The sequence below is a fragment of the Ochlerotatus camptorhynchus genome, unplaced genomic scaffold, assembly GCF_037179485.1.
Source record: "Ochlerotatus camptorhynchus isolate MF236.1 unplaced genomic scaffold, CSIRO-AGI_Acam_v1.1 ptg000433l, whole genome shotgun sequence".
Taxonomy (NCBI): domain Eukaryota; kingdom Metazoa; phylum Arthropoda; class Insecta; order Diptera; family Culicidae; genus Ochlerotatus; species Ochlerotatus camptorhynchus.
Genome location: NW_027040919.1, coordinates 1,583,435 through 1,608,845, shown reverse-complemented (window position 1 = coordinate 1,608,845; position 25,411 = coordinate 1,583,435). Strand labels below are relative to the sequence as shown.

Here is a 25,411-nt window from a genome sequence, read left to right as displayed (position 1 = left end):
AATGCTAACATACTACCTATTTTTTTTTTTGGAGGCGAACCAGCCCAAGGCTGAAAGCCTCCTTAATAAAGCTAAATAATAATAATACCTATTTTTAAGCAATTCATGGTACCAAGTGGCTTGGATTTTAATTACTTACATCCATATTTAAGCCAAGTCTGACATGGAATCAACATTAGAATATAATTCGCTGTGACTCTGTGAAAGTGACCTGCTTAAATTCAGTCATGCAGAAGACGAAGTAGTAGTTACAATTAATACTTTTTACAGTAGTTAAAATTAATACTTTTTACATCAACTCTGCACACTGTGCCGAACCACTGATCGGCACATTAAGGCACACATTGACAAGTAGGATACAAGCAATATAATATAAAACGGCATCACTGTTGAGTGTTGATGTTTTGCCAATCGTTGCTAAGGTTCAACACTTTTTGTACTCCAAAATGAAGCTAGTGAGAGAGTGTCATACATAAAACTGGTGATACAAGGATTCAATCAAGAATTTAAAAACAACAAACGGATACCCACCGGGTGTTAAAGATCGTTCGAAAAATTATGTAAGTATTGTCTGAATTATAAATCTCTTCAAGCCTAGCAAAACTAAGTCCGTCTCTTCCGAATCACAGCAAAAAATCCCAGCGGATCGTGTTTTCATCTAGAACAGCTTCTATTCGGGCCTCACTTCAGTCGAGTTCATCTACACCATGACCGGTCCAGAGCGTCGTGTTGATACGGCAGTCAAGATGGCTAAAACGGGGTACCTCTAGAGACGTTTTCGATTGAGGATGAAATCATTGGGAAAAAATTTCTGACGGTTGCCGTTGATGATAAATTTGGAAGGCCACATCACCACTTTCATTAACATCAAGCAAATGGATCCCAGCTGTACGACAGGAATGGCGAAACACCTACAATATGATTCGTTATGTTATTCGTACGAAAAGAAGAGTACCATGCATCCTGCGAAGATCGGATTTCATTTTGGAACGATGAGCATCGAGCATCTATGGCTTGATGAATACTCACATTCAGTATTAGAAAGCTCACCAAATATATGCAATATCGCGAACTTTTCGAACGCTGCTAAAATGATCGCCCATATGCTTTACCCAAAGGTCTCCCAATGGATGCCTTATTTCAGAATACACTTCTAATTTTTGAACTTGATATTTTATACTGTCGTAGGTATTCTATCTCGAAGCGTACAACGAAGGATCACGGCAGGATCTTCTGCGAGAGTTGAGGTACTTTAACAATTTTGTTATGCAGATTGATCAATAAAGAAGAAAACAAGCTTATCATACGGGGCGGCCAGATTTGAATCCCGGCCTTGCCAAGTATCTTCGGGACGGAAATTTACACATTTCTCCTGCCAGTTTCCTCGGAAGTTCTTCCCAGTAATTTGGTATGAACTTCGATGGGATAACCACAGGACTTTATAGGGATGTCCATACAATTTTGACTGATTTATAACTACTGCTATAAACTCTTGAATCGTGAATCGCCCACGCTTGTGATCTGTGAGGAGTTGAGTGGACTGGGCGGAAACTTCTCTAGTTCTATACAGACCTACAGGCGCCGGATAAATCGCTTCTGCTGAAGTCTGCGGTGAACGAGAATCCTATTTTCGAAGCATGACAGATCTTCAGGGGGAGATGTTTGATAGTTTTCATCTGTGGTGGGAAGTTATCACAACTTAATCAGTTCGTAGTTTGGTAGGCTTAAAAGATAGGCGATACGATAGGCGTGGATTATATCTTTGAGGACACGCACTTTTGAGTCGATCAGTTGCTCGATGGTTCCCAAGTAACAATTTTGTCCGCGATAAAACCTGCAATATTACTTGGGTTGGTTCGATGGTGTTGCTCCTAGCGCTGGATACAATCATAGAGGTAACTCTAAGAAACGTGCTCAACTTTTTGGCTCAGCTCTGGTACTCTTCTCGGTCCCAAGCTCATCGATGCACCCCTCGAAAAATAGGAAAATCCACCTCATTTTATGTGTCAAAATTTCATAGCGAATCAAAACAAACATAGTGTAGTACTAGAATTTCTACTAGAATGGGGTACGTTAATCGATTTGCTTGGAACCAATAGGCTCGTCAAGTAGTGAGCCAATTTAAAATCGTTAGTTTCCACCGGTTGAACTATCGCTCGTTCGAGTTATGGGTTTACTTTTATCGATAGAATTTCTCCTTTGTTTCTGTACACCTGCAAGGCATCATTAATTCAAAAAGACATCGAGTCAGAATATCTCGCAGAATATTGTGGATGGGTTGAATTTGCATGATCACCGTATTGGTTTAATCGTTTCCAATTCCTCTTCCACCTCCAGATCCGCTAACGCTCTAATGAGAATGAAGGTGAATGCTTGCCATGATCCATCAGAGAAATTGAGATTGTAAACAAAATCATAAAAGTCAAAACTTTCGGGGTTGCCAAACTCATAGAATATTGATATCTTGATAGGCATTCTTTGATTGTCCTTGATAGGCACGTTCGTCACAACGCTTGGCACAGCTTTCGGCACAACTCAATCACTCGGTACGAATTATGGTGTGCAGAGTTGAATTCCCCCTGCTCGAAAAAGTGCCGAAATCTCACGGAAAATAATATTCAGAAATTGATTGAGCTGGGTTTTGCGGAAGAGAACCAACTCAACAGCTACTTCAAAATTTGTGATTCTTGTCGTATACAGCTTTCTAAACGTACCGAACTATCAAGTAACGACGAGTTATCGAACTGCGGTGAACTAGATATCAACATGAATGTTCCAAGTCAAGAATCCTTAGCAACCAGCCGAGCAATGCCTTCCCATCAAACATTGAATGTTGAATAAGAGCTTATTCCGGCAAAAACAAACTTCTTCAGCAAAACAATTGCTTATTCAGCTGTTGATCAACTCAAATTGTTTGTTGGGTGGGCAGCGTGATTGTGTGACAATAAGAAAAGATGGAAACGTCAGTGATTTGAAAAAGGTTAACGGCGACCACTTTACGGGAGTCCTACAACCGATTCAAAGAATTAAATAGTGAAGTACAAGTTGGGTTTTCAACCTTTGCAATTTCCAGGCCCAACAACCAGTGTTGGCTAAAATCAAGATCAGAAAATCAAAATCAGCTATCTTTCAAGATAAATATCACCTAAAATCACAGGCACCATTATTACATCCATCATCACCACGAATCACCCGGGATTTTCAATCAATATCAGCTGTGATTTTTGACTCCCAAAATCAACCAGCATCAATATCAACCAAGATCAAAAGCATCGAAAATCGTAGGATTAGAAGATATGTTACATTCTAGAGTCTGCGACATTCCGAAATTCAAGTCAGCATTTCGGATGAAAAAAATGTTGGATTTCAACCCAATGGAAGCCATAAAAATCCAAGATGGCGGACCAAAACCCAATATGGCGGCCTACGGACAGTGAATATGCGTCTAAGCTCATGCAATATAAGTACCTGCGGAATGGGCTTGATGAGTAGAAGCGGAAAATCAACATCCGCTGTCATTTTGGAATTCAAGATGGCGAACCAAAATCCAATATGGCGGTATCTAAACAGCGTATATGCATCTCAACCAATGCAATATGGGTATCTACGGAATGGGCTCGATGAGTAAAAGTGAAAAATTGACATCCGGTACCATTCTGACAGTGACGGACAGTGAATATACTTCTCAACCCGTGCAATAAGGGTATCTACGAAATGAGCATGATGAATAAATATGGAAAATTGGCATGCCTACCTGGACAGCGTGATTGTGCAACAATAAGAAAAGATGGAAACGTCAGTGAGTTCAAAAAAAGTTAATGACGATCACTTTACGGGAGTCTTACAACCGATTCAAAGAATTAAATAGTGGAGGCAACATTGGTTCTTAGGCTTGAGATTGGCAAAGGTTAAAAACCCAACTTTTTTTTCCTTTTATTTGTTTTCCGTCGACCTTGTTTTCCGTGCTAAGCACGAATGCTACCGATGACAGGGAGGCAGTTCCCACACCTGGACCCTACCTATCGACCCATCAACTCATGAACCGAGGACCAACGGCTCTACTTCCCGGCCGACTGGGATTGAACCCAGGCCTGCTGGGATGAGAGATAATCACGCTTACCACTACACCATCAGCACCGCTAAAGACCCAGTTCTCCTTTTCTTGCAATGCTTCTCAAAATAACTTCTAATCGTATTCCTGTAGAATTTTCCTCATAATTTCTTCATAATAATCCCTTATATTCCTCTTCAAAACGCGTTTTGCATTTTGTTCAAAATTCTTTACGCAATGATTCAAAGTGACTGAATTCTAAAATATATCACTAGTCATATTTTTTTTAAATCTCATATTGAAATTTTTAAAAAATTTCGTGAAAACGGGTCTAGTTTATAAATCCAAAAAAAAAAATCTCATGTGATCTTCAAAAACATTCTCAGTTCGAGATCCAAATAATATTCCGTTGATCTCATTGTTTAAAAAATAAGTATTCATGTTCTAGTATATATCACTTTATCACATTCGGTCCAAGGACCCACACAGCCTAGCCCAAGCAGCAATTTGGGTTTTGTGAGGTTTCTGAAGACCATGAATTATACTTGTAGAATGCTTTAATACCACGATGTCGATAAAACTGGAAATGTTACTTGGTAGTAGCGGTCTGCCTAGCGCCTGATTCTATAATGCGATGCGATCTTGGAATGACGTAGGTATTCATTTTTACCATATTTAGCTGTTCATATGAATCTGGGAAAACTATGACATGTACCCGGAAAAACCGGGAATTTATTTAAATTTTAAGAATATTTTTCAACTGGATTCAACTTATACTGGATTCGAAACATATTCAATGTCCGCGTGCGAATTCCAGAAGCTTCCACGCACATTTTTCTAGAGCTGCACGATGATTAGATATGGTTAACTTTTCTTCATATGATTTTCATATTTTCTTGGCTGCCCCTTCCAACACAAATCCCGGTCAAACACCCTTAGGCCCACATCGACCCTTTTGCATATAAATTCGGCGGAGCGCATCAGAGAGCCGGAGACAAAGCCAAGCGGAAAACTATGCCAAAGGAACACGTGTAACTAATTTGAATGTTTTGAATTTACGCGCAGCTCTATGCTCCGCCACTATTTCCTTGGCGCGCATAAAAACCTTTCTCCAGCAAAGCAGCGTGCGCAAACCATAAATTCGGCTCGTAAAAAAACAACCCAACAGAAAGAGAAACCCAAATGACCTCAAAGGAAGAAAAGCATAAAGCAGAAGAAACGTTTTCCTTCCCTGCCCTGCTGATGCTGATGCTGGTGGATTGGTGGAAGTTCGGTGTTTATATGCTACTTCCGTGGAATCCAAAACAAAACTCTAAATACTCTTCCGCAACTATGCTGTGAACATCTCTCGCAGTCGGCGTCGGCGTTGGCGTCGTTGGTGGTTCGGGCTCGAATTGAAGCACCGTTAAGATTCATTCAATTTCATCCGTGAAATGAGCAGCAAATTGCAGTGAGTGCTCTCTGAGCAAAGTTGGGTTCATTCGTGTTTTATTATTCGAGCTGAGAGAAAAAATGCAATGGTGGTTCACAAGACGTGAATGCAATGGGACAGCTGTAAACTGTAATCAAAATTGGCATGAATTCTATTGTATTTAGGAAATCTTAGAGTTTTGATATCGGATTTTCTGGAACGGTTTGATTTCTTTTTCCACACAGGGTAGATTACCCTATGGTGAGCTCCAATTATGGTCTATGGGGATTCCATGGGCCATAATTGGAGTACACCACATAACTCATACACACTCCCTCAAGCTCGACAAAAACCGGCACCACCGATTAGCTCGGTATTTATTTTTATTGAGATCTCAGCAAAATTTCTGTTTGTCTGCTGAATCTTGGCATGCGTTTCCCTATGATCCAGCGAAATAAAAAGCCGAGCCAGTCGGCGGTTCCAATCTCGACAATCAAAATTAAGTGTGTAGGCATTATTATTGTGCTTACCACACAATATACAGATTCGTGCATTGGTTGGCATAGAAAGTTATCAATTAATAGCTGTGAAAGTACTTCACGAACACTAAGTTGAGAGCAGGCGTAAGCTCGTTTAAGACCGTCAAAGCAAAGAAGCAGTACAACTTCGGAAATACGTTGCCTCGTATAGCATTCTTGAGAAAGCCACTGAAAGATCAACAATGGCTATATCTAGAGTCAGTGTATAAGAGTCACGGATCATCTTTTAAAATCTCAAATCTTTGCTAAACTTTCTAACACAGAATTGAGTAGGATAAAAGCTGAATAATCTAGTTGCATAAGGCAAATCTGCAGCTAGAATTGTTGGTTGGATTCAATGACCTTCCCTGAAGGTTTTGGTGCTTTCCTGAAGTTCCCCAAATTTTAGAAATTTGCCATGGTTTCTTGAAATTTACTGAAAGTTTTTGCAATTTTCCTGAAGTTGATATAAGTGCTCTGAAGTTCTTTAATCTTGCTTGAAGTTCTCGGAACTTTTATGGAGATAAAGGCTGCCTAAAAATCTCTAAACTTCTTTGAAGTTCTTTGAATTTCCCTGAAGGTCTCGGAACTTCTTTAAAGTTTTTTTTTCTGAAATTAATGGGACTGCCTGAATGTTTTCTGATCTTCACCGAAGTACCCGTAATTTATCTAAAGTTCTCGAAACTGCCATGAAGTTTTGGAACTTCCCTTAAAATATTCTCGCATTTTCCCGATATTCGTGGAACTTACTCGAAGATTCCGAAATTATCCTAAAACTCTCGAAACTTTTCCAAAGTTTTTGAAATTTTACTGAGCTACTCAGAACTTCTTTGATGTTAATTGAACTGCCCGTCGCGTCGCGTGTCGCGTCTACCCTGGCCGTACCCTAAATCAAAACCGACTGCCGGTTTCGAGTTGATGTTCAGAACCGCAGCTTGAAAACCGAAAACCGGTGTGCTAGAATTTTGGTTTTGGTTCACGAGTTCTGAACCGTGTGCATGGTTCAATTGTATGTAACCAAAACATGGTATACCGTTCTTGGTTCAGAATATTGGATTGAATTAAATAGCAGTGCTCCCAAAAAGGTGAGTAAAATATTTGTACCAAGCGACAGTTGTTAATTCAATTGTCAAATATATTGATAGACAATATTGGTAGCGAAGGAACTGGAAATTATTTTGGAATCTGACAAATACCCTTTGATATGGGAATTTTTGGATTTCAGGTGACGTCTATAGTCTGAAAATCGATAACCGATACCTTCTTGAAATCCAATATGGCGGCTTCCGGTTGCAGATAAACTGAAAAATACTGTCAAATACCCTTCAATATGCGTATTTTTGGAATCGGGATGCCGTATAAAGACCGGTAATCAATGTCTGACGCCATTTTCAAATCCAAGATGGCGGTAGGAAAACTGGGATTTACTAACAAAACCCTTCAATATGGGTATTTTTGGAATCAGAATAACGTAGATAGACCGGATATCAATGTCCGACGTCATCTTGAAATCCAACATGGCGGCTTCCGATAAAAATAAAAAAAAACTGGGAAATAATGTCAAATAACCTTCAATATGGGTATTTTTGGAATCGGGATGACGTATAAAAACTGAATATCAATGTCTGACGCCATTTTGAAATCCAGGTTTCAGGCTGTAGGAAAACCGGGAAATACTGTCAAATGCCCTTCAATATGAGCATTTTCGGAATCAGGGTGATGTCTAGAGACTGGAAATCAATGTCTGACGCTATTTTGAAATCCAAGATGGCGGCTTCCGGTCATAGAAAATCTGGTATATGCTGTCAAATACCCTTCAATATGGGTATTTCCGGAATCGTGATGACGTATAAAGACCAGAAATCAATGTCAGACGAAATCTTGGAATCCAAGATACCGGCTTCCGGTTATAGAAAAACAGAGAAATAATGCCAAATACCCTTCAATATGGGTATTTCCGGAATCGGGGTTTTCTCTAGAGACCAGAAATTAATGTCTGACGCCATTTTGAAATCCAAGATGGTGGCTTCTAGTTGCAGATAAACTGGGAAATACTGTCAAATATCCTTCAATATGGGTATTTTTGGAATCAGGATGACGTATATGTACCTGAAATCAATGTCTGACGCCATTTTGAAATCTGAGATGTTGGCTTCCGGTTAAAGAAAAACTGAGAAATAATGCCAAATATCCTTCAATATGGGTATTTTCAGAATCAGGGTTATGTCTAGAGACCAGAAATCAATGTCTGATGCCATTTTGAAATCCAACATGGCAGCTTGTTATTAAAAAAACTGGGAAATACTGTCAAATACCCTTCAATATGGGTATTTGCGGAATCTGGATGAGGTCTAGAGACCAGAAATTAATGTCTGAAGCCATTTTTAATCCAAGATGGCGGCTTCCTGAAGAAAAACTGGGAAATAATGGCAAATAGAGAACTTTAAGTCAATATGACACTACCATTCCGAAAATACCCATGTCAAAGGGTGTTGGACTGTATTTCTTTATATTTACTATATTGAAGGGTACAGTATTTCCCAGTTTTCCTACAACCGTAAGCCGTCATCTTGAATTTCAAGAGGGCTCTGATATTGATTTCCGGTCTTTATACGCCATTCCGATTCCAAAAATACCCATATAGAAGGATTTTCGACATTATTTCTCAGTTTTTCTATAACCGGAAGCCGCCATCTTGGATTTAAAAATGGCATCAGACATTGATTTATGGTCGCTAGACATCACCCCGATTCCGGAAATACCCATATTGAAGGGTATTTGACAGTATTTCCCAGTTTTTTCTTTAACAGGAAGCCACCATCCTTGATTTCAAAATGGCGTCAGTCATTGATTTCTGGTTTCTTTATATCACCCCGATTCCAGAAATACCCATATTGAAGAATTGTTGACGTTATTTCACAGTTTTTCTATAACTGGAAGCCACCATTTTGTATTTCAATATGGCGTCAGACATTGATTTCCGGACTCTAGACATCACCCCGATTCTGGAAATACCCATATTGAAGGGTATATACTAGTATTTCCCAGTTTTCTTGAAGTTATTTGTGTGGGAGGACAGTGGGAATTCTGTTCTTTCGGATGTCATGAAACACGACACGATTTATACGAGAAACAAAAGAATTTATATTTCATCAACTTTACACTGGTGCGGTCAAAAGTAGAATCAAAAAAGTTTCTCTCTGAGGCGGTGTATATAAAAGTGTTACCTGATCAGAAGGGTATTTTCGCTACTCCACTCGGGCAGGGTTGGAATCAGGAATTGGTGCTTGCTTTACGCCGACAATTTGTACTGCACTTAAAATCTCTGAGCTTCCCTGAAGATCTCTGAACCTAGCTTCCCTGTGCTTCTTGGAACCTAATTGAAGTTTTTTTTTAAAAATTTTCCTAAAGTTATCTGGACATCTTCGAAATTTTCTTGAGTTTGTTTCTCCGAATATCCCTGAAGTGTTCAGAACATTTTAAAGTCTCTGCAGTTTTCGTGAAGCTAATGGAATCGCATTGAAGTTCTTGAAGCTTCCTAGAATAGCTCTAAACTTTCCCTCATGTTCCCGTAGTATGTTAAAGAAATTTCGTGGAAATTCTTGAAACTTCATTAAACTTCTTTAGATTTTTGTGGATTGAACTGCCCTGAAGATATCTCATCTTTCCTGCAGTTTTTGAAACTTTCCTGAAGTTCCCATTAATTTTTTGAAATTCACGGAACTGTACTCAAGTTCTCAAAATTACCCTGAAACTTCTGTAATGTTCCTGCTATGTTCTAAAACTCGATGGTACTGCCCGGAAAGTTTGCAATCTTCACAGAAATTCTTTTTTTTTCTGAAATCTATGTACCTGCACTGAAGCTATTGGAATTTACCCTTTAGAGTGATTCAATTTCTCTGAAGCTCTCCAGACTATCTTGAAATTCTTGGAACTGCTCTAAATTTTTCGGATCTTCTTTTACGTTCTTGGATCTTTTATAAAATATTCAAAACTTTTCAATTGTTCCTGAAGTAAATAGGATTATCAGAACATTTTCAAATTATTTTGAAGTTTTCCATACTTCCCTAATATTTAGGCCCTGATGCTTTCAGAACTGCTCCGATATTCACGTAACTTTGCATAAGAATTCTAAACTACTTTTATGTTTTCGGGTCGTTTTCTTCTTTGCTCTTAGAACATCTATAAAGTTCCTACACTGTATCTGATGCTCATGCAACTGCTCTGAAGATCTCAAAAGTGTTCTAACGTTCTCATTCCTCGAGATCTTTCAACATATCTGAAGCTATATGGACTTCCAAGAAGTTTTTGAAACTTCTGTAAAATTCCAGAAATTTTCTTGAACTTAATGGAGGTTTCCACTCTACATCAAGATTTTACTGAAGTTTATCAAACTGCGCTGAAGTTATCAAAACTTAGCTTTTGATATGTTTAAACTTCCCCAAAGTTCTGGACTTTCATGATGTTTTCAAAACATTCCTGCAGTTTTCGATTTTTTTTTTCTTCTTAAAGTTAAAATGTTTGGATTATGTTTTTAACATTAACTAACCTATGCCATGGTCTATTTAGATTTTCTTAAAATTTGTTGAATACTTCTTAAACATTTGTTTTTATCACGATGGGAGAAGTATCATTTCTTTACTTAGACTCTTCAAATTTTGTGTGAGGAAAAATTAACCCGTCACGTTTCCATAATAACACTGCCGGACAGTGGGGGTTAGATTGTACACACACACACACACACACAGGAAAAATTAACCCGTCACGTTTATCTTATACCTAACGCATTGCTTGTCATAAAATTATACACTACCCTCCAAAGAGCGTGACAGAATAGAATAGCAAAAGTGAAAAAGCATTCGAAGAAGTAGGTACTAATAGTACTAATAGGTACTAATAGTAGGTACCGTACTCTTACATACAGGACCACATGTGCTTTCATTAGACGACCAACATACAATCTCACTTTTTGTAAATAGATGTGCAGTTTAAGATCATCAGAATGATACCTGATGAAGCTGAAGTCTTGAACAAATATACTGAGAACTTTTTGGAGATCTATGATCCCTAGCTTTCGAATAGTTTATGAACCATCTAGTGTTTGAGAGAATGTCTGGGAAATGTGATTTGAATTGTTAGGCAGTTTAAGACCTTCAGAAAGGTTTCTGATCAATCTGATAAATATCTTGAGGACTTTTTGGAGATTTCTAATCACCTGGAGGCCTTTTGAATAATTTCTGAGTAGCCTGGTATGTTGAGAGAATATCTGAGAGTTGTGATTTGAATTGTCTTGCAGTTGAAGACCTGCAGAATGATAGTTACCTGATCAAGATGAAGTCTTGAACAAATATCCTTTTGAAGGTGTATGATCATCTGGCTTTGGAATAATTTCAAAGTAGTTTTTGAGAGAATAACTGGGACATGTGATTTTAATTGTTGGTCAGTTGAAGATTTTTTTCTCCTTGATTTGTATTCCGTCGATCTTGTTTTTCGTACTGAGTACCAATGCTACCGACGCCAGGGAGGCAGCTCCCACGCCTGGACCCTACCTATCGACCTAAAAACTCATAGACCGGGGACCAATGGCTTTACTTCCTTTCCGAAGGAAGGCGTGATCAGAGATGTTATGCCTCAGAAAATCCCGGCGGCAACGACTGGGATTGAACGCAGGCCTTTTGGAGTGAGAGGTAATTACGCTTGCCACTACACCACCGGCGCCGCTGGTCAGTTGACGATCTTCAGTGTAGTACCTGATCAAGATGAATTCTAGAACAAAAATAACCTGATAACTTCTGGTCTGGTCTGATTAAAGTCCTCCGTAAAATCCTCTTGATATTGCTGTTTTCAACGCTTCAGGTGTATCAGGTATTATTCTGAAGGTCTCCAACCATATACCATATAATTCTCATATACCGTGCCGATTCAAATTTCGGACACTTAAACTCGAATTTCGGACACTTTTAAAAGTTGATTATCTCGGTCGAATATGATCCACATGTCTTGTAAATTTTAAATTTTTTTGACTTGTGCCCTCCACGATCATCTAACATTATTACTTTGTTTCTAACTGGATGTAATATTTAATTAAAAATGAAAGTGTCCGAAATTTGAATCGTCCGAAATTTGAATCGGAACGGTACTTTTCTAGGTAAGCAATAATCTTTATAATGGCATCTGGAATTTTACTTAATTTCTTCCTTACTCGTATCCAGGCTACTTGATCCACATTCCTCATAAAAATTTCTCAAATTTACCTCCGTAACTCCATAGTCCCTTCAATATCGAATTATGAAGAAGTGACTGTAAAACCATTTGAATAATATTTCCATTAAACACTCTAGATGTTTGTTCAAGACTTCTGGCTCATCAGACATTTTTTCATAATACCTAGGAATAAGAAACTATTGCAGACTAATAAAGGCTGACTAAAAGTAAATTGGTACGCACAAAAAGACCTGTAATTCGTGATTCAATAAGTTTTAAAAGTCCATCAATGGTTGCTTTACAGTACTTTTATTAAAACTTCAAAGCTACAGCATTAGATGGTTACATTTCTCCAGATCGAACGAAATCTCGAACCTTCCTCTTGATGGAGCCCATCAGCGCCCGCACAGTGGAAACAGACACGGAATCAGCGCATTTCTTCCATTTTGCCCGCATTTGCTGGATGTCCTTGACTGCCCCGCCGCTTCGTCGAAGTCACTGCTTTGGAATTGCCCAGTATTTTTCGATTGGTCGATATTCCGGGCAATTCAGAGCTTGGGGACAAAATCGATCTTGTTGGCAGCATACCACTCTAGAACCACCTTGGAGTAGTGATAGCTGGCCAAATCGGGCCAAAAGATGACTTTGCCCCTATGCTTGAACGGCAACACACGCTTGGGATTGGGACTTGGGATGTCTTCGTCGACGATGTAACGAATGGTTCCGTTTTCAGGCCACAACAGCAAATCGCTTGCCAAATCATGGCCTTCTTCGTGAGCTTGTCCGTAAGCACGAACTTGAATCTTCCCGGCACATCCCCACGTCCAGTCGCGGTGGAAAACTTTTGACGTATGTTTCGTCATCGATCAAAGTGCAGCCCTTGTGTTTCGTCAAAACACGGTCGTACGAGAGCCTTGCACGCTTTTTGGCCACGGAATTCTGCTTCATGTGCCGGTTCGGATGTTTACTGGCTTTGTACAACTTGTATCCTTCCCTGGCAAGGATGTTCCACACCGTTTGAAAGTTGGCGTTGTACCTTCTGGCCACATCTCGTATCGAAAGACCGGGGTTGGCTTTAACGCACCTCAACACCTTGCTGCACAGATGACGATCCCTGGTTCCAGTTTTTTCGTAGGTCCGCTGATTCCTTTCCACACTTAGGGTTTCCTTGTAGGTTTTGAGCACTCGACAAACTGTTGTTTCCGGTATCTTCAGCACTTTAGCCAGCTTGGAACCAGATCACTCCGGATTTTCCAGGTGTTGTGAGCAATATTTTTTCTTTTGACGTTATTTCTGAACAACTGGTGCAAGTTTGATCTGAGCTACTTTGATCAAACTTGCACCAGCTGTTCTCTATAGAAGTGTAAACGAACCACTGTGAAAGAGTTTCGATTCCCAACACTAGAGGCAACAATCAATACGAAACTAACGATTTTAAATTGGCTCACTACTTGACTAGCCTATTGGTCCCAAGCAAATCGACTAAGGTACCCCATTCTAGTATAAATTCCAGTACTACACTATGTTTGTTTTGATTCGCTATGAATGTTTGACAGATAAAATGAGGGGTTAGTGGACTTTCCTATGTTTCGAGGGTGCATCGATTAGCTTGGGATCGAAGATAGTACCAGAGCTGAGCCAAAAAGTTGAGCTCGTTTCTTCGGGACCCTCTGGTCTTCGAGTTACCTCTATGCTGGAGGCGTGCTAGCGGTGCGCGAGGGGCGTACCAATTTACTTTTAGTCAGCCTTCAAGGTATTTTTTTCTGAAGATGTCCAATAGATCATCAATACAAATAACATTTCTTAGATTATCACTCATAATGCCATGTAGGCCAGTAATTTTTAAAAGGATCTTCAGGTGATCAAAAATCTCCGTGAAGTGTTCTGGTTTTTTGTTCGAGACTTCATCTGCCTAGCAATTCTAATCTAATTTGTCATACATTCTCTCATAATATCGTGTTGCTCAGAAATTATTTCAAAAATCTTTAGGTGCTTAAAAATCTCCGTAATTTCCTTTTGATTTTTTTTTCAAGATTTCAGGATCATGTGCATTTCACGGTTGGCAATTCCATACCGTCAGATATTGTCCCTTGATATCAACAAGATCAGCATCCATTTAGCACACGTTTAGTATACTCAATTTTTGAATTGTGGACAAGTACCTATCTGGACAGTTTTGATCTATTTCCAATACATTTTTTTCATATAAACTTTAGAGCTCTCCCGCAAATCCGGATCATAACCAAATTCGATCAAATTTTGCACAGCAAGGGGGCAGCGGGGGTTTTTAAGTTGACCCATCTTAGTGCTTAAGGATCCGCTCAAAATTTTGAGTGGATTCAAAGCATTAGATGAGTGCATAGAGTGCTCATGGATACACTCAAAATTGTGGTTGGTTTCAACCATTGTTGATGAAAATGAGATGAAAATTGGTCGTCAAAAATCAGATTGAAAGTTGTATTCCAATTATTACTAGATGTGATCATCATCAGGAAAAAGGAATAAAATAATTTTTAACGTTCATTTTGGGCTAATAAACCCACTGCAATTAATTTTCACCTTATATTGAATTAATCAGCAAAAAATGGCTCGATTATCGCGGGTGATTTGATTATCCGGAGGTTTTCGGAAATGGTTACTCATGGAGTAACCATAACAGGCCTGCTCTCTATGCCTGTACCATTTTTGAATTAGTATAATTTTGTGGTATGTACAACCATACTCTATGCCCAGTCTATGAAGTCGAGACATTTTTCAACCCGAAAAACTCCTAGACCGGAAATCGAACCCAGCCACCTCCAGCATGGTTTTGCGTTATAGCTGCGCCGTTACCGACTGAGCTAAGTGTGAAGTTCCGCTCGTTGATCACACGCATGTATTATCCCGCGACAACGGAGGACCGCTTACCACGTCTTACCTGTCTGATGGCCAGTTGGAGAAAGAGGACGAATGACGCTGAGGCTAACCAACGACGACGAGTGCAGTGTTGCCAGATGTTGTATTTCTCATGACCTTGTCAGTGTCAATAGACAGCTAATCGAGGGGTGTGTTGCTGTGAGCATTTCAATATGCTTAGGGTGTATCCCACACTAAGGGAGGTCCCAGCTAGATCAAGTTTATATCCAGATTTTTCAAATATATGTTCCAGATTTTCCCTTCATACAGCGATATTGTGAATTCAGATCGATGCTCAATACAAGATCTTTGGAGGGATGGTGGCTACCTTACATACATACATACATGTTCCAGATTTTCCCAGATTTTTAAAATGTGTTGCTTTATAAATATCACTACAATTAATGGAAACTCTTATCAAAAAAATAAAAAGCCAAACTTACTACTTTAATTACTAAAGGCCATCAACGTTGGACATTATTTCAACATCATACATGGAATTGTTACAACATGTTTGCAATGGGTTGCAGTATCATGAAAATTGAGACATTTTCTAAACATTGTTGGTTGTCAAAAACCTTAATTTTTTTTTAAATATCAAGCCAGGATTTTTTTATTTTGTGTTTTTGTTTAGCTTTTGGCTGTAATTATTTTTTTTTAATCCTGGAATTTCGCTCATTTTGGAATTTTGAGAAATCTGAAATTGTTCAGGATTGAAAACTATAAATTGAGCTTTGGAAAATTCGCAAGGGTTTTGAATCTACCAGGAATTTGAAGTAAGTTCGTGATATATTTGAGGATAATTGATTAGATTTCAAAATAGAGTTTTAAAGTACTTGTGAATATTGAGTTACCTTAGCAGTCTGCAATACTTTAGAATTCTAAATTGCCCTAGATTTCAGAATTTTAATATCATTCTGAAAATAGTTAACAGTGAAGTGTAAGTATGCAGTCAGTGCAACCTTTGATTGAAGTGAAGACGGTGTAAATTGTCTTTTGCAAACTCTGATGACAATTTCATGGAGATTTTGTCAAGAAAGGAAATAGTTGGAATTCGGAAGAGAAATCATAGAGAATTCTGAAGATGAAACTTAAGGAGTATGCTGATATCGAATCGTGAGAATAGTTTGAACGGAATTATGTACAATGTTTCTATGGAGATTACATAGTTCGAAAAGTAGTGTAAATTTCTGTTGAGTATGATGCACATAAATGGAGCGTCACATATCATATATGTTGAAAACGTTGGGCACAAGATCCGATACCCCTGACCGAGGTGACAACGACGTACTCTATCAGCTGTGAAGAACTTTGGTTCGTTGACAGCCGGATGAATGAAGATAGAGAAGAAGAAGAAGAAGTAAACGTCAAGAGCAATAACAAAAGTGTGAAAGAACAGAAGTCAGATTATTCTTTGATCGCAAATGTTAATGATTTTGATAGTAAATTTGTGAAATCCTGTATAATTCAAATTTGATCGCTACCTGAACCGTTCCTGTTTATTCGGTCGATAAAAAAGTCTTTGTACTGGGGTTCGGCACACGCTTTCACGTTGTGAAAAATATATTGAAAAACTAAAATCTGTAAGTAAATATTAAGGTGCTGGTACAACAATACTTATAACAAGATTAAATATTACAGTTTGAGCTGTGACTACACGAGCTGCTACAGAAACTTAGTTTTTTTTTCTACAAGAACTCCGAACAATTTCTCAAAAGATTTTAACCTCACTTTTGAGATGGATCACGGCTGTGGAAAGTGCAACAATCCCGACGACGACGACATGGTTGCTTGCGATACCTGTGAAGTTTGGTATCATTTGGATTGTGTAGGAGAATCTCCGGGAGTGGCAGACTGGAACTTTGTGTGCCCCAAGTGCACCGGCAAGAAGGAGAAAAAAGGAAAAAAGGGAAAAACTGACGCTACCGTGCCCAACAAATCCGACAAAACTCTAGTTTTATTTTTATTTTTTTTCTTTATTTTAGAGATTTTTAGCTTCAAAACTCTAGTGTTGAAAGGTTCAAAGGCATCCGAGCCCGAGAAAAATCCTAATTCCGAGCATGATTCGGAAATTGTTGAACAGGATAATGAAAGCAATGGTGCACCCGAAGAAGACAAAACCGATGAATCGCGCAGGCAAGCGGATTTTGACCGTTTGGAGGAGGAAATGTTGCGGAAGGTGAGGCTATTGGAGCATGAAAGAGCACTGAAGGCGAAGCGTTTGGAATTGGAAGTAAAATTGCAGCAAACAAAGCTGGATCAGGAACGGGAATTGAGGAACAGGAAGTTGGAGCAACAACGCGAAATGTACCGCATTCAGTTGAAGGAAGAAACAGATTTTCTAAACCAGCAGGACGCACTACGGACACAATTTCAAAGGTTAAAAAATAAATTGCAGTCCGTTAACCAGAAAGAAACTACCAAGGATAAGAATACTGGTGCTGACGGTGCACCGGCGACTAGCAGTCAGAAAAATAAAACGGTTTTCGATTGGCAAGAGACACCAAAATGCATTCCGAATTTGAAGTTGAAGATAATTCCCGAGAAAAAGGATCCCTCGCCGAATACTAGTGAGGAAGAGGAATCGGCGGCCGAATCTTCGGTCGAGTCAGATGCTAGCGAGTCTGAGACAACACCATCGAGCAAGCTGAAGTTTAAATCCCATGCGTTACGGGTCGGGGCCAACCAAAGCTCAGGTGGCTGCCCATCAGGTATTGTCAAAAAAACCTGGACGTCCGTACAGCATGCGCAAAGTCTCAATCACTTGAGGCACGGTTTTCGGAAGCAGCAACCGGCTTCTTACTAAATCCAGCGCAGGAGCTTTGAGGCATTCCTGAAGCCGCACCAGATTCTCCACATCCGTAAATCCACATGCCTCCGTAGAGTTGACGTAGCTACTGAAGAAAAGCGGCCATTCCTCCACTTTACCGCTGAAGATCGGAAGTTTCTTTGACAATCTTCAGCGGTAAGGTGGAGGAATGGCCGCTTTTCTTCAGTAGCTACGTCAACTCTACGGAGGCATGTGGATTTACGGATGTGGAGAATCTGGTGCGGCTTCAGGAATGCCTCAAAGGTCCTGCGCTGGATTCAGTAAGAAGCCGGTTGCTGCTTCCGAAAACCGTGCCTCAAGTGATTGAGACTTTGCGCATGCTGTACGGACGTCCAGAACAGCTCATTCATACTTTGTTGAACAAGGTAAGACGAACGGACCCACCGCGAGTTGATCGTCTTGAGAAGTTCATACCCTTCGGAATGGCAGTGCAGGAGTTATGCGACCACTTGGAGGCAGCAGAATTGCACAACCATTTAGTGAATCCCGTTTTGATTCAAGAGTTGTTCGACAAACTTCCGGCTGCAACAAAACGGGAATGGGTGAACTACAAACGTTCTGCTCTGAACGTAACGCTTCGAACGTTCGCGGATTTTGCGTCAGGCATTGTGTCTGAGGCGAGTGAGGTGACATTGTCCGTCGACGTACGAGGTTCAGCCAAATCTGATAAGCCGAAGGGGAAAGATGGGCTTCATTCATGCGCATAGTTACTACGTTACCACCAGTTAGCCCTTGTCGTGTGTGTAAGACGGCTGGTCATCGTACCCGGAATTGCGAAGAGTTTCGTCGCTTGAGTCCGGGAGAAAGGGTGAAAATGATGGAACGGTGGAAACTATGCGAGCGATGTTTAAACGAGCATACGGGCTGGTGTAGTTTAAAAATCACATGCAACGTCGGAAATTGTCGTCAACAACACCATCCGTTGGTACATCGTGAGGCTGATGCTGGCCCTCAAGTCAATTGCCTCAACCAAGGACAACTGCATACGCACCTGGATGGAAAGCTACCGGTGCTTTTCAGAATCGTGCCTGTAACACTATATAGTGGACGTAGATCGATCTCCACTTTTGCTTATCCCGACGAAGGATCTTCCATGACGCTCGTCGAAGAGAGCATTGTACGTGAGCTGGGTACACGTGGAAACCCACAACCCTTGACGCTGCAATAGTCCTCTCCAGGCGGGTTCGTATTGGTGCGATTTGCGTGTGTTAGTGAGATGACATTTTTTGTTAGCTGTGAGATTTTTTTTGTTTGCTGTAAGAACTGTCATTCTAAAGTAAAAATAAACAACAAAACGAAAACAAACCCTACGCTTGCACGGTAACAGTCAAATACCCTTTTATGCGTAAAAGTTAACCCATTTGTAATAAAAGTGGCTTTACTCATTTATGACTAAATTATTTTAACAACAATGAGTTTCTGCTAACAGTAGCTAACAGTTACTACTTAATTGGCATAATAAATTACTCATTTATTAGTAGTGCCACTTTTATTGACAATAGGTTAACTTTTACTCATAAATATGTGTTTGATTATTACCGTGTACATGGCAGTATACGCTAGTGTGTGTAAAATTATATTATTAGATTAGTGTTCGTGAGATCCTGCTTGGAGAACTCAATGCGCCGAGAATCGTCGTCGGAGTGCGTATCACTGAAGGTAGCAAGCGATGCGGGCAATCGTCTGGATCTGAAGGATGCGCATACTGTGAAGAAGCTATATCAGCGAGCTGATTTTCGGCAAATCTCCAATCAATACCAGCATTTGCAAGGATTGTATGCGGCTAATCACACCGGGGAGGAACCAAAGGTTTTGATCGGCCTCAACAATGCATTTCTGCTCGCGCCCTTAGAGTCGAGAGTTGGGAATGCCAACGAGCCGATTGCCGTTCGATCACATTTGGGTTGGACAATCTACGGGCCGAGAGGAACTGGACCATCAACGGGGTTTGTTAGTAACCAGGAATTGCACGAAAAGATGCGGGAGTTTTTCATGACGCAAGAACCACGGACAAGCTTCCAGAATCAGCTTAAGATCGAAGAGCACGCGAGTTGCTGGAAAATACTACAGTCAAAGTCGACGGTCGTTATGAAACTGGTTTTCTTTGGAAGGAAGAGGACGTGAATCTGCCGGACAGTTACGGTATGGCATACAAACGACTTCAGGGTTTGGAGCGGCGTCTCTCGAAGGACCCAGATCTCTAAGAGAAAGTGAAGCAGAAGATCGAAGAATATCAAGCGCATAAAGCAACGCCGGAAGAACTGGCAACAGTGGATCCCAGCAGGGATTGGTACTTACAACTCAGTGTGATCGTGAACCCGAAAAAAACAGGAAAAATTCGCTTAGTGGGTCGTTTAGCAGTCGTCATGTACAGCATCAGGTCACTACGCATTGTTGTCGAACTAGTAAATACGTCGTCGCTTGGTCGCCAGATGATCCCCAGAACTCGTTCACTTGCTTCGTCCTTGCCGCTGTTTAGTGATACTCCCTCTTTCGAGATTGATTCTCTCCTAGCTTCGAGAAACGAGTTTGAAACCCAGTTTCGGATTTCTAGACCGGCCTGGCTGTGGATGTATCGAACTTGTTGCGCTCGTTCGATTGCTTCCTCCGTAGTACCCGCGCAGTCAAGGTGAATGATGGCGCTCGCTGCCACCGGAAATCGATCAGCGTATTGGGATGCGTTGAGGTTTTTAATGTACTGTGCCGGGGAACACGCTGACCCAAAAATGGCTACATCCATCAAGTATACTTCGGGATTGAATTTGGGGTTCGACCGGAACAAGAAACGGAGCACGTTCTTATCTTCTGCCTTCATTAGGAATTGGTGGTACATTTCGCGAATGTCACCTCCGAATGCCACCGGTCGCTCGCGAAATTGGTGAACTACTGCATCAAGGGCTGTTAACAGATCTGTGACTACAAGAGCTGCTACAGAAACTTTATTTTTTTTTCTACAAGAACTCCGAACATATAAGTTTACATTATATATCATGTAAGGTTCTGAGACATTTCATACAATGTAGCAAATATTGTATACAAAAGCCTATTGTTGGAAATAACATTGTTTACAAGTCGCTCGGTTGCGTGAAATGAAATACAAGTCTACGTGAATGAATGTTTACATCACTATTAAAATTCAGAATTTTTATCTGTGTAGGTTTTATCAAGTTTTAAGAAATCTGGTAATTTCTGGGAGACTTTCAGGCTATTTTGGCAAAGTACTTGAGTACTTAGGAAATACTGAAGAGGATCAGTCGGAGAAGAATGTGATGGTCAAGCTGAAGAGCGTACCAAGGAAATTATTAAGAATATTCTAAGGGAATTTCATAGAGAAAAAATTAGACAAAATTATTCCAATTCTTGGAAATTATTACCAGTTTGAGGGATTTGTGGAATCAGAGGGTGATTCATAAGAGATTACAAGAGATGCTATGCACTCTTAGAATGTTATAAGTTTGAATATTATCAAGATTAGTTTGGGGGAATCCAGAATAGAAGTATGATGAAATTCTAGGATGATTCAAATTGAACTCTGTAAATGAAGTAAATTCAGACTAACAAAAAAAAAAATCATGATCTGGGACACAGGAAAAATATAAATTCCAGAATTTAGAATCATTTCATGATCCTGAGACTTCAAAAATAACGCTTGCAGACTTTCATTTTAGATATATAATAATATTATTCTTTGGCATAAATTTTTTTGTAATGGACATGTTAAGTTACCCGTAGTTTAGGTAAACTGTGTGTGAGGACCACGATGTTAGGCTTTGATTCCCACTTAAGCCAGGAGAATTTTAGTTTAAAATAAAATTTCCTACTGGTCTACCGAGTGTTGTGAGTTGTATGTTTTCAAGAATTAAATTGGAAGTCTGATCCATCGCATAATGGATATTTAAACTTTTTTGGAACACTGTGTCAATACTTTTCTTAACTTTTGAATGATTTTAGTAATGCTTACAAGTTGGCTTTATATATTTTTTAAACTTTGAATAAATTCTAGATGATCATCCTGACCGATTTTTACGGGAGATTGGCACATCACTTTGATTTCAATAGTATTATGGATTTTTTGGAGCATTCCAGGTTTATCCAGATAGTACATTTATACTGGTTCAGATTTTTCAGAATATGGGTCTCAGCATACCCATACCCGACTTGAACCCTTCGAGTTTCGGGTAAAAATACCCGGACCCGACAATCTCTACTTTTAGTTTACTGTGAGCACCAGAGAATTGGATATTGGAACTTTACCTAGATCCGACAATTTGAGGCCAGAATAGTGTACAATTTGACCACTCCTGCCATACAATGGTTTCCATGTTAGGAACTTCCGCTTATCTAACTTATCACTGACCATTCATCACTTTCTCCAACTACTCACTGTCATCCACAATCCGAAGAACATTCCATCAAACCGACTTATCTGATAGCTAACAATATTACACAAACCCCCACCGGCTGTAATTCGATCACAGTCCTACCGATTTATTTACAAAGCATTCCACTGGCTGGTGGCGATTAGGAATCGATGACTTGACACAAATTCTGAAATCGAGTGTTCAACCTACACACACCGCGGCGCAGCATGTGATGCTTTATAGCCGTGCAACATTGTTGCCTCCGCCAAAAGCGCAACACCAACCGGTAGGTAATATCATCTTCCTACAACTGTACCCGATCGCCTGCAGTGATGCGTCCGATGGAGCTGGTACTGTACCGTTATTCATTCGAGCTAGTTATGCTGAGCTATCCGTTTCCTTCGATTGGTGTCACCCTTTTAAGTGCCTTCGAAGGTCTCATTGTCAATCTCTTTTGTGTGAAGTTAAGTCGCTTGCAGTTTCTGGCAGTCTGCTGGTGCCACCAACATCCGTTATATGGACAGCTGTTACCGATGGATCAACTTATAAGTTGAAGGGGAAGTGCTTGTTAGGTTGGAAAGTGGGTTGATGCTCGATGGCTTTTCGATTGTGATGTTTGTATTTTTTATCCATTAATAATTCGTTAAGCCAATGCCCTTTTTTCAACACTGTACAGCTTATGGTTATTGTGTTTAGTTTTCTGCATACCCTACTTCGCTGCCATATTCGAAGATTTCATCTAGTTTCGAAATCAACTATTAGGGGCGAAAAATTAACCCTCCCTCCCCCCTTTCGTCACGCTTTTCCTATACCTAATGCATTGCTTGTCACAAAATCATGGAACCTCCCACCCCCCTTAGAGCGTGACATAATATATGCATCACCCCTTATAGGCATCCACAAAAAAAAATGCCACAACGGATTCAAACAAAAATTCTAAAAGCTACTTTCTTTCCTTCCATCCTACCAGGTGTTCGGTATCATTTGCATGGCCTGCGCATCACCTGCCCTGCTTGGCGGTACCCACTGGTTCCTGTTCGTCGTCGTCACATCGTTCATCGCAACCGTCTTGTGGAGCTTCGTCTATCTGCTCGGCATCCGGGAGGTGCTGAATCTGCCGATCAACTGGATTCTGACGGTAGGTAGTACCCACTCATAGAGACAGCAGCATAGTGCGAGATGGAAAATGACAGGTGGGCAGGAACTCACGGTCTCCCAGTGTTGGTGAGTTCTTTGCCGTTAATGTTCACTAAAAGTTCACTATTTTGCCATACAGAAATTCAAAACAAAATTTTTTATCTGCGGATTTGGACAGTTTTTGACCTGTTTCATACGACCGGAAGGTGTATGCTGGTCACAAATGCCGTGCCAAACTGATTTCCTACGCAATTAATCAATCTTTGATGTGAATTTCGCTAATAAACACGAGGAGCATTTCTTATAGCAAACTTGCCATAACAAAATGGGCATGGTTCATTTGAGTAAACAAACTCACACTTCTTCCGACTGTGGCACCTCTCTTTCTCGCCTGGAGCATAGTGCACTCCTCAAAATAATTTCTGATTGGTTGTCCGACTTTCGAACTCGTACCAATTCACGCACCCACATACCATCCTAAATCTAAAATGATACACGATCGCTTGTAACCATTAAACGTCTCGAAACTAGTATGGAGTGTAATCGATTCAAACCGTCGTCGTCGTCGTCGTCGTCATCGTTGTTGTTGGGTCCAGTGGAGCGTGATTCCTCATGGCGTGGTTTGATTCGATTGAGGTGGAACCGATTTTTATGACGAGCGGTTTGTTTATGATTTCATTCATAATGAGTTTTTTCAATCTTTTAGGAACTGCTCAACACTGGCATTGCGATGGTCCTGTACTTTATCGCGTTCATTGTGCAACTGGCGTCATGGTCCAACATACATGGCTATGCAAGGAGTGCGAACATTGCTGCTGGGGTGAGTTTTATAATCTACGTATTTAATTTGATGCAAGGAGTTCCAAACGTTACAAATCCTAGAGAGACCGCTGTGTAACCGACAGATGAGTTTTGGTCAGAACTGAGATTTTCAACGGAAATGCTAGCAAATAACTAATATTTTCATAACCAATGCTGTGCTTGTAAAATGTGAGCTAAGTAGTCACACCCAATATTAGTTATTAGTCGCACTTTGTCCATCTACCTTTCTCCACCGTGTTCCACTCCTGTTGCCACTTAGCCAACGATTCCACTCTCACAGCTATCCGTACTCTTCCGGCTTTTTTCTGCCTGTAGCACTCACTGTCCTCCGCCAGGGTGATGCCGATAGGGATCATTCCGGCGATAACGCATACTGCTTCCGACGAGATGGTTCTGTACGCTCTCACGATTCGGATGGCCATGAGCCGGAACGTACTGCTCAGTTTCTTTTGATTCTGGTTCGTTTCCAGCGTTGCAACCCAGGCTGGACCTCCATACCTCAGTATCGACGACGACACACTGGCCAGAAGACGCCTCTTGCTACTGCTGGGACCAGCGTTGTTCGGCATAATTCTAGCTATCGCGTTGATGGTCTTCGAAGCCTTGTCACAGGCATATTCGACGTGGCTGTTGAAGTTTAACCGGTCATTGATCATCACTCCTAGGTATTTCAGTACACGCTTCGAGGATATGGCGTGCTCCCCGACGGTGATTTCTGCTCGTTGTACCGCTTTACACTTACTGACCAATACCACTTCCGTTTTATGGTGGGCTATCTGCAGCTTCGCTCTTTGCATCCAGTTACCAATCATGTCGATCGCCTTGGTCGCCAACACTTCCACCTCTTCCAGTGTGTCGCCTGTTACTGTCAAGACGACGTCGACGGCAAAGCCAACGATCTCAACCAGGCTTCCAAAAAGTACAGCCTCCTCACGACAGTTGGTTTATACCTGACTTGACTGTTGCTTTGTGTGCTTTACTACCGCTTGCTACCGTACGTTCAGATCTGAATTCGAAGTGTATTGGCAACAGCGCACGCACCAACGAATGAAAGCTGTATTAGAACAGTCGCATCTATACCCGCTTTGCTAAAATCATCGTGCTTGGAACGTACTGAACCGAATGGGCTGTATTTATACATTTCTTTATGACCAGATTCTCAATGTTTCTGTCGTCATAACA

General features: G+C 40.5%; 1 protein-coding gene across 1 annotated transcript in view; it reads left to right on the top strand.

The window, feature by feature from the left end:
* LOC135711523 (CKLF-like MARVEL transmembrane domain-containing protein 4) overlaps positions 1 to 25,411 on the top strand; it is a 49,085-nt gene that overhangs the window by 14,890 nt on the left and 8,784 nt on the right. Inside the window, exons 2-3 of the mRNA XM_065234393.1 lie at positions 23,241 to 23,408; positions 24,114 to 24,227. Of these exons, the coding sequence (XP_065090465.1) occupies positions 23,241 to 23,408; positions 24,114 to 24,227 (282 nt within the window). The remainder of the gene's footprint in view (positions 1 to 23,240; positions 23,409 to 24,113; positions 24,228 to 25,411) is intronic.